At 39.5% G+C, this 10,534-nt stretch overlaps 1 protein-coding gene and 1 pseudogene across 1 annotated transcript in view; both read right to left on the reverse strand.

Moving 5' to 3' along the window:
- RBM39 (RNA binding motif protein 39) overlaps positions 1-7,785 on the reverse strand; it is a 44,466-nt gene extending 36,681 nt beyond the window's left edge. Inside the window, exons 1-4 of the mRNA XM_023512262.1 lie at positions 7,396-7,785; positions 6,754-6,817; positions 4,921-4,970; positions 2-95 (exon numbers count right to left, since the gene is read on the reverse strand). Of these exons, the coding sequence (XP_023368030.1) occupies positions 2-95; positions 4,921-4,970; positions 6,754-6,804 (195 nt within the window). The 5' untranslated portion in view covers positions 6,805-6,817; positions 7,396-7,785. The remainder of the gene's footprint in view (position 1; positions 96-4,920; positions 4,971-6,753; positions 6,818-7,395) is intronic.
- Positions 7,786-8,555: 770 nt separating this feature from the next.
- The window catches only part of LOC100961208, an 8,700-nt pseudogene continuing 6,721 nt past the window's right edge, over positions 8,556-10,534 (reverse strand).

A 10,534-nucleotide genomic window follows, 5' to 3' on the forward strand; every position in this document is an offset into this window, starting at 1 on the left:
TCTTTTTCCTTTCTCTATCTCTACTTCGCTTCCGTTCCTTACTTTTGCTTCTCTTTCGTTCATGACTACGACTTCTGCTCTTGCTTTTTTTCCTCCTGAGAAGAAAAATATTCACCATCATCTTGTTGGTTTAAGAACCCACCAAAACATACTACCTTTGTGGACAGAGTGTTTTTTTCCCTTTGTTAATTTACTGTGTTATTTCTGGCACACAACGATGCATAGTCATACTAAGGTATATAATAAACACTCCCTCTTTGCCTCCTTTTTTCTTTTTGAGACAGAATATCTGTCACCCCGGTAGAGTGCCGTGGAGTAACAGCTCACAGCAACCTCACACTCTTGGGCTCAAACGATCCACCTGCCTCAGGCCCCCAAGTAGTTGGGACTACCGGCATCTGATACAATGCCCAGCTATTTTTAGAGATGGCTCAGGCTGGTTTCGAACCTGTGAGCTCAGGCCTCCCAAGTGCTGGGATTACAAAGGCGTGAGCCACTGCGCCTGGCACCTCTTTGCCTTCTATCACTGAAAATCAGCAGTCACGGAATTTTTTGAGACTACATCCGTTAAGAGTAGGAATTATAATGCTCTCCTCAGAGTCAGCTACAACTTTAACAAGGAACATGATTTGTTAGCAAATATACATAAAATGTGCACTTTTAAATAAAGTTTGACCATCATCACAGGCCTATTACTATAACCCGCAAGATCCTTTAGTAAATCAAAGTTACAACAGAACATGTTCACATAAGTACTAGTATAGATTCATATAGAAAATTCTCATCAAATATACAATTTTTTTTTTCTTTTTGCAGTTTTTGGCTGGGGCTGGGTTTGAACCCGCCACCTCTGGCATATGGGGCTGGCGCCCTACTCCTTTGAGCCACAGACACCACCACCACGAATTTACTTTAAATAAGCTTTGACCCAGTTTACCAATGGAAACTGATTTGTAAATGTCCACACAGACTCCAACATTTTGGGGTTTGTGGGGAGAATTTTAGGAAATGACAAAGGACACTAAGAATTAATGCAGTAAAATATGTTGACACTCCTTTAACGTGACTATTTCAAATACTTTCTATTTCCAGTTATAACAAATATACCAGAAAATGGAGCCTGACACTTTTAAGCCAGTTTATAGAAGCCTATGGGGTGCAATCAAAAACAAAGATCAACCTGAACTTCATAAGTCTTTATAAAATCTCAAGCTCTAAAGGGTAAAAAAGCCAGTCATTTCTATTCATTTCTGTATTCCTCACAGTATATCACTTACTCATTTCATAATTAAATCTCCATCTGTACCTGTGTCATCACCCAAATTTTAGAGGTGCCTTCAGATTTCAATATAAATTCAGAGACTTCAAAATAGATTTATTCCATTAAGATGCCAACTTGTAGTGCATTAGAAATTAAACATTTTGACAACTCTACATCATTTGGAAATTAACTGGTCCTTATCAAAGCATTATTACAGCACAAGTGTAATTGAGGTCTGCCTCAGAACCTGTAAGCAGGTCATCTTAGAGTGCATTGAAAATAGAAAATGAAGACACCCACCTTCTGGAATCTTGAAACCCACACTCCAATCACAAGGAGATGTAGAGCTTTCCAAGGAGGCAGAAACTTTGTCTAAAATTTCAAGATAATCCACCTGACTGTCAGAAATGTATATGCTAGGTAGCACACGACAGAAAATTAGGCTACACTCATTATTTAGATAGAAGTCATCAAAGCAACGCCCAGAAGGGCAACAGATAACATTCCAAATTTGTTGCCTGAAAAACGTGATAATCTGTGACACTAACTAAAGAATTCTGTTAAGATAGCTAAAACCAAGTCCTAAAGAGAATATAATCAATTCAATTGGGGATAAGGTAAAAAGCAACTCTATCCCCCACAAAAAAGGACAAAGTTTTTGCTTTGCTCATAAATGGACCATAGCACAGAGGCAGTCAAACTTTATTTGCCTCTCAAAGGCCCCAAAATTTATTCTGCCGTAACAACGACTTGAAAATTGGAGAGCTAATTTTAACTTAAGGCCTTCCTAGAACATTTTATAAACAAGTGCCCACCCACATCTGAAGGCAACCCCCAACAGGTAAAAAGATAGCAACCTACTAAGATATTCAGAAAATATTAATCTTTTGCTTTTTTAAAAGCCCAGAGAAAAATATGAAGGTTCAAGAAACCAGTATACGTCTCTACAATAAATTCTAGCTTCAAAGGGCATTTAACAAAAGTATTATCATAATCCACACTAATAGTCAAATCCTGTTACAACTTAAAAGGGACTTTCCAAAGTCTTTAGTGGCAGTGGAATTTTGTACTGAACATCATTGAAGTAAATGATCCACTGGGTTGGGCCTTTGGACTTTTTGGTTATATGGCCTCTGCTGTAAAGGTGTTTTGCTATAACTGGATTTGACCTCTTCCATGTAAGAAGATCTAAATTTTAAATGCAAAGTATTCTGGAAAATAAGAAAAAAAAATAGAAAAGTCATTTATTCCAAGATTTATAGATAATCCATACCATAGTAGCCAATATATTGCAACTGTGTCATTATCTTTTTTTTTTTTTGAGTAATTCCCTAAAGAGCTTAACAAAATGGATGCTGGTTTAGACTATGCAAAACTGGTTACACTAACAAATAATACTCCCATGAAGGCAAACTCAGGTACTTGAGAGATATACTTTGAGATCTTGCCAAACTCAGGGTTACAACTCTTCAGAAAGTAGGCTAACTGGTAACCAGTTTATGTTAAATTAATTTTTATTAGGATACAATGAAATGTATGTGTTGTACATCAGTACTACTAAAAAACCTCTGTTAGTCAACCTTATTTCTGAGGACATGAATGTTCTTATTACCGTACAAACTTTATTTCAGCATTTAATGACTTTTAAGACAACAAAGTTTTCGAATGAAAAGTGCAAAATGGTACTTTCCTTTGGTTATAAAACTTAATTACATGTTTTATATCTACCCCTAAATAAAAAAATTTTCTTCCAGGTAACTCTTTCCAATTAACTTAAAAGATAAAGTTCCTTCAGAAAAATGGGTAAAAAGTACCTAACTAAACCAGAGAGCCATTTCTTCAATCAGCTATAATTGAGAATGAATGAGAATGAATGAGAAATCTGACAGACAACTATTTTGTACGTTTTAAGAGATTACTAGATGAAGTGTTTTGAAAGGGTCCTCCCTTAAAGAATCCTCTGACCAATTAAGGACAATTTGTATGTTCCATTAAGTCCCAGGGGACTCTTTACATTAGATAAATGCCACTAAATACCACACAGAGAGCTTGATGTTCAATTTCCTTGTAAAAGCTTGGTTAACTTTAATAAGCTTAGACACAAGAAAAAAAACAAGATAAACTGGAGAAATGACCTTAGGTGGCAAGAAGTGATACTGAAGAATGGTACAATAAAGAGGGTCTGCACCTGAAAGTTTATTATGTCCTCATCCTTTTGGCACTTGAGATAAAAATCTTTACTTATAGCCACCACTAGGCCTAACACCTAGATTGGATTATGTCAATTTATACGGATTTCCCTTCCAAGTTTTGATTATAAGAACTACTAAATACAAACATAGCTAACTATTACTTGGTTAAAGGTCTAAATTCAGATGACATTAAACCATGCAATGACTGGTTGATTGCTTCAGACCGCAATTCAAGAATAAATCCCCACACTAACTCATTAATAGTGAGGACCTAAAACTGACTCCACCCAACCTCATATCAGAACAAGGTAGGACATTTTCTACAAACCACATCATTTTAAATTCATTACTACCACTATTTTAGGATAGCTATAAAAAATAAAATATTGGCTTAGCAATCCCTAAATAATCCAATCCAAAATTTTCTTATCTATTTTAATAAATTATATCATCCTAATACAGTTATAGTCATTATGAGGCATTTTTTTGAGTTTCAAGAGGAAGAGACAAAACATATGAATGGCTACTTTAGCATCATTTTTCATTATATAGTATGACGGGGTCATAAATATGACAAATGTTTTAGTATGGCACCATAAACATAAGCTAATAAAACTATTTAATGCTTCTAACACGACCTAACCTTACAGCAGAAAGGAAATTTCGAGAACTGACAGGAACCAACTTCTAAAATAGAACTGGTTTTAATTATTAAGACTTTTTTTTTCTGAGAAAGAGCCTCAAGCTGTTGCCCTAGGTAGAGTTCTGTGGCAGCACAGCTCAACGCAACCTCCTACTCCTGGGCTCAAGCGACTCTCCTGCCTCCACTCCCAAGTAATTTATTAAGACTTTTGTATACTACTGTTTGTACTACTCTGTAGCAGTTCCCATTATGGGTTACTCCCCAAACCCAAATAAATTATATAAACGTTCATTAACTTCCAAAAATGCCATTCTCACTAAGTATAATGAAGTTTAAAGAAAAGGCTTAGCCTTTTCTTAAGTATGCTATTACATTATTATAAAAAAAGCCTTTAAGTAGCAAGCTGTGAAAGTAATTCACAGCTTTGACTCCTTCAGCGGTTTTGGGCAAACAATATTTTCCTTGGCCTGTTATTATTTCTAATTTAACTCTTCTCCCTTTTAAGTTCGATAATTGTGATTTTATCAATTAACACCAAATATTAAGCCAAAATTAACAAATTTAAAACAAAAGACAAGTTCTAATACAGGAACTCTTAGCCCAGTATCAGGATGGACTTAGAAGGTCTCTGACACCTGAATCCTGAAATTTGGCCCAAAAGTCCACAGTTCCTCAGGAAGTTTCTAGTCCCAACAAGAAACTCTTTTCTGAAAGAGGCAAAGTAAGGCTTAAAGAGAACCAGTTTGACGTTTTAGCCACAAGAACACAACTTAAGTTCTCAATCACAGTACCGCCACCCCCCAAAGCCCCTTCTTAAAACTTACTTTTTGCTACGTTCTTCATGGCCATTAGCACTGCTCAACTTGTTCTCATCCTAAGCAGGGTTGATAGAAGAACATCATGAGGACGAAGTGGTAACATTTCAAGTTGTCAAAGGGTAAAGGGAACAGGAATAAGAAAATACAAAACAATTTTAAAACTAATTACTTATTTATAGTTTAACATGGAAGGCTATAAAAAAATTTAGATGGGTATGTGTTTAACCACTTTGTTACTTACAATTAAAGTCATCAAGATACAAAAATTAAAATCTCTCCACATTAACATGTTAAGTTTTACTTTCTTATATAGGTATTAAGGTTATCATGATTTACAATGTTGAAGTGGTTAAATATGATTTCTATAAAACATGAATGAAGTCCTGTTTTGAGTTTTATTCCATGTTCTATGGTCCCTTCGGTCAGTACCATGGCTCTATTTCTGCCTAAGCCCCATGTGGCCATGCTAGCAGCCAGCCACTATCGATTTCCTGTGACCGATGCCATTCCTGAGATCTTCGCCCATTTCCGTTGGAGGGTTGGGACTGTAAGAGCTTGATGCCACCTCTGTCACACATCTCGCCCTGAAGCAAACAGGGATTCACACTGCTTTAGTAATGTTGACTCCCAAGAACCCAAGAAAGTCAATTAATAATCCACCAGTCCAACCTAAACATTTCCAAATTCCATACCTGTTTACATGGAATTACATCCATGTTAAACTAAGACACAAGAATCTTAACATTAAAACAGAAAGTAGCTCTTCAAGAGTCTAAGCATTACAAAACTACATACACTATTTAAAGCTATCAAGAATTCATCCAAATTGGTACCACATGGTCGTGCTATATAATCCAAAACAAAGTATTATTTTTCAAAGGTTTAGAGCAATGTTTAAAGTTTGATCACATCAGCTACAGGAGTATTAACTGCTACTTTACAAAGCTTACAGTTGGTGACACCAGTGATAATGCATGCATACTGCTATTTTCACCACCAACTGGTGAAAGAATGAAATGACAGTTTACTTTTACTGAACTTTTACTGTGATACTGAAATGGATCAAAGACTCTATTATTAGCCAAAATAATTGTTGTAGTTTTTAGTGTGAAATACTATGGCAGGGCCTAATTAAAAATAAAATATGGAGAACAGTAAAACAGTCATCAAGTGACTCTAAGTTGTGATACTGCCTTTTTAAAAAAAATTTCTATTCAGGGATCCAAGAATTTCAGTAATTATTAACTGAGCAGATCACCAACTGCCTGTTTTAAGATTTACTATCACCAGTCTTATATATATGTGTGTGTATATATATATGAAAAAAGTTTTTAAATCTCACCCATTTCTTCTTACAAGATTTATCTTATTAAAAGATTTACTTGCCACAGACTGGTTATGGTTTGTTATTCTTGGACCCCTGCTATTTCCCAAACCACTACATTCACCTTTTTGCTATACCAAACTGGAGCTGGTAATTCTTAGTTGAGTCATTTTACCTAGGGGACCACGGTACAGCGATAAGTCACTCAATTACTACCTTATGATTGACAGTTCACACTGGAATCAAAGGTGAATTCATGGGAGTAGAGGTGAGATATCGTTAGGCAAGTCTACAAAGAGAGATAGATGGGCATTTATTCATCACGCTGAAGTGAAACTACTGCACAATATTATTACATCAATAGCATATATTTACTTTTGTAAGTTACACGTAATGCATCTCTGATAAGGTAAATCAAGAGGGCTCCGGGGAGGTTAGTTTACATTTCAGCAGTAGTTTCGTGAATAATGCTAAATTAAGAAACACATAAACCTCGCCAACATGTTTTTTCTCACCTTCTTATAAGGAGCCTCAAGCATTGCTTCAATATCAATATCGTCTGCCATTTTCTCTAAACGCCTAAGAAAAGAACCAGACAATCCTGTCAGTAAATATTTTTCAATTCTGAGCCGACACACTCCTAAACTTCAGAAAAACCTCTAAAAACCTAAGAACTGAATTAACACATTTCAAAGCTTCACTTGTCAAGGTAAATCTGAAACGCCTCTTAGACCGAAGATACGAAATGGATACTTAAATGTCCGATTTTTTAAAAGCCTGCTGTAATTCTAAAAACAAGAGACTCCAACGACAGTCTCGTTCGACGCAAAACCCGCGCTGCCATTTTAGGGGCAAAGGGAAACTCCCTCTGCTGGGAGGGGTTGTGTGCCAAAGCAGCATTCGACTGGCGCCATGTTGGGAGGTCGGGGCCAGCCCAGGCCTGGAAGGTGGGTAGCCATCTGCCCGAGGCCCCACCGGGGTCCTTGCCACCCGAATAACCCTGACTTTATCAGACCGAAACAGAAGGGTGTGGTCCTTAAAATAGAGCCCAATTCTCGAGGAGCCCCCCCCATCGCTTAAGACCCCCCTAAACCCCGAAAAAAAAACAAAAACTCGAAAAAGCTCTAATAATATGCGGGGTCGCGACGCTCCCGTACCTGTGCGGGCTTTCGGGCGCCTGTGGTGCTCGTACTCAGGAAAAGACGGCGACGACTGCAGCTGCTACCGTGGCCGCCGCCGCTGTTGCTACTGTTAAGCCCCTAGGCCCAGGCCGCGGTACCGCCCAGCCCGAATATCGGGCTCCAAGGGCGGCTAGGCCCGAGCGAATCTAAAAGAAACAATGGGATTAGATGAGCCCGCGCGGGAGAGCAGGTCGGCGGCTTCGGCAGCTCAGGATCCACCCCTGCGACAGCGTCGGCAAGCTCCCTGAAATGGCGGCCGCTGCTTCCCCGTACTCACATTCACCAACACACATACACACACACAAACACACGGGGTCTCCTAGAGCCCGCAGCACGGGCTCTCGCGAGACACTGCCCCAAATTCCAGACCAGAGAGGCCGAAATATCGCGAGATCTAAGCATAGCCCCAGCAACCATAACCCAATCTCGCGCAATGATTGCGCCACAGATCTTCCCATCCCCCATTCAGAGAGGCGCGTTTGACTCCCCCCTACCGATAAGGGTCCAGATCTCGCGAGGCTGCTCAAGTTGATCTGGCAAAGACGGTTGGTACACTGCCTGTCAATCTTTCAGAAAACTCCACGCTGAGTGGAGCTGCGTGGTCGTCCCCTCTTCGTGTCGCCTCCTTACTGTCTTCTGAAGGTTTCTCCTTCGTATCCAGCCACCGTCGCTCCGGCCTCCCACCCAGATGGCTGTCAAGGTCGCCATAAGGCAACATAGTGCATATGGGAATAGGATAAAACAGCCATATTCAAGTTATTTGCCGAGGTTGAGGATGGAATGGAAAAGTTATAAAGAGAGAAGGCGAGAATAACAAAACTGTACGAAAGTAGGACGCTAGGGATATGGAATAAAAATTAGGTTTTCCTGCCACTTGGAGCCCGTGGACTAGGTGCGGCCTCGACTGTCGAGCTAACAGAAACTCCCGGAAATTGTCAAGGAAAGCAAAGAGAAGGTGCAAAAGACAGATTCTGCTTCTCTTGGCATTGGATCAACATTGTGTCCCCCGGATTTAGGCTGTCCTTAGGGTTGTTTCAGGGTTGCTATTGTTTATTTTAAAATATTTCCCTTTCCCTCTGGGACTTGGCTCCTCGCCCCTAAAGTCTCCCAGATGTCTGGCAGTTAAAAGTATAAATTCACCACTTGCATCTTTGGTCAATAACTGAAAAAGAAGTGGCAAAAGAGAGGCCATTGACTATAAGGTTTTTTTACTCGAAGACAAAAATGTTGAAAAAAAAATAGATATCTTCAAAGCAAAAATCTCACAGAAGTTTGTGATTGAAGGGAAAACAAAGTGAAAACGCCCTAGTTCATGTAGCTGCTCCAACACTGTGTGACGTTGGACGAATTAACCTCTCAGAGCAGATCTTTTATTTCCTCTTGTGAAAAAGGGGACAATATAATTAACTAGATTTAAGCTATCTGTGACTGACCAAAGCCGGTAATGCTAGTTTCTGAATTTCCAGAGCTTAGTAAGGGTTGCCTACCCAGGGTGGACCCTCGAATGAATGAAAACTCTGAAATAGAGTGAAGTTTTAATTATATAACGAAGGTAAAATACCTGGCTAATGTTTAAACCTTGAAAAAGTTAACTTCTATCATTGCTAAACAAAATTATTTAGAAGAAATGTAGCTGCTAAGAGGCTTTGCCTTGCGGGTTAACTTCACTCACAGGTAAGGGTTTATCTTAAAGGGTTAATAGCTATTTTGTAGTTAGTGATAACTCCCTTAAACCTTTGGGGGGGGGGCGTGTGGCTCAGTGAGTAGGGCGCCGGCCCCATATACAGAGGGTGGTGGGTTCAAACCCTGCCCTGGCCAAACTACAAAAACAACAACAACAACAACAAAATTATCAGGCATTGTGGCCGGCGCCTGTAGTCCCAGCTACTCAGGAGACTGAGGCAAGAGAATCACCTAAGCCCAACAGCTGAAGGTTTCTATGAGCTGTGACGCCACAGCACTCTACTGAGGGTGACGAAGTGAGACTCTGTCTCTAAAAAAAAAAAAATGACCTTTCTGAAAATTCAGATTCTTTTGTTTTTAAAATTGAAAATCATCACAGGAAATTGAAGAATATAAGAGAAAAACAAGATAACCTTGCCTCTCTCCCTAGCCCCCATAATTACAGTATCGTGACTTGTTATTGGGCAAATATGAAAACATAAAGGTGACCCTTAATTTTTGTAATTTATTTAGGAACATGACAGGGCAGATTTTTTTTTTTTTTTGAGACAGGAGCCTCAAGCTGTCCCCCTGGGTAGAGTGCCGTGACATCTCAGCTCACAGCAATCTCCCACTCCTGGGCTCAAGCGAATCTTCTGCCTCAGCCTCCCAAGTAGCTGGGACCACAGGCGCTCACCACAACGCCCGGCTCTTTTTTGTTTGCAGCTGTCATTGTTGTTTGGCGGCCTAGGCTGGATTCGAACCCACCACCTTGGGTGTACGTGGCTGGCACCTTAGCCACTTGAGCCACAGGCACCAAGCTGACAGGGCAGAATTTTACTTTAATCTCTAGACTTCTTATTTTTGTCCTTGGACAGAAAACAATTATAGAGGTTGCCAGTCATCCAGTAAGTTGGAGCTAAAAAAATCACAAATTTCAAGTCAAATTATTTAATTGCACATTTTAAATTTGAATCTCTAATATGCCAAGATCTCCTAAACATTTCAACTTAAATACAAATATAGACAATTTTTTTTTTTGAGAAAGAGTATCACTTTGTCACCTTTGGTAGAGTGCCGTAGTATAATAGGTCACAGCAAGAAACTCTAGGTTTCTTGCCTCAGCCTCCAGAGTAGTTGGAACTACAGGCCTCCCTGCTACAACACCCCGGCTATTTTTAGAGATTGCGTAGGCAATCCACCCACCTGGGCCTCCCAAGTGCTGAAATTACAAGCATAAGCCACCACGTCCAGCCAAAAATTATTTTAAACTTAATAAGAAAGCTTTAGGACTTCAACTCTAAATTTAAACCTTCCCTGGATAAAAAGACACCCAACAAGAAAAGTGTTTTAGGGCTCGGCGCCTATAGCTCAACCGGCTAAGGCGCCAGCCACGTACACCTAAGGTGGCAGGTTCGAATCCCCAGCCCGGACCTGCCAAACAACAATGACG

Source organism: Otolemur garnettii, unplaced genomic scaffold (assembly GCF_000181295.1).
Source record: "Otolemur garnettii isolate 467f Iridium unplaced genomic scaffold, OtoGar3 scaffold00025, whole genome shotgun sequence".
NCBI classification, from domain to species: domain Eukaryota; kingdom Metazoa; phylum Chordata; class Mammalia; order Primates; family Galagidae; genus Otolemur; species Otolemur garnettii.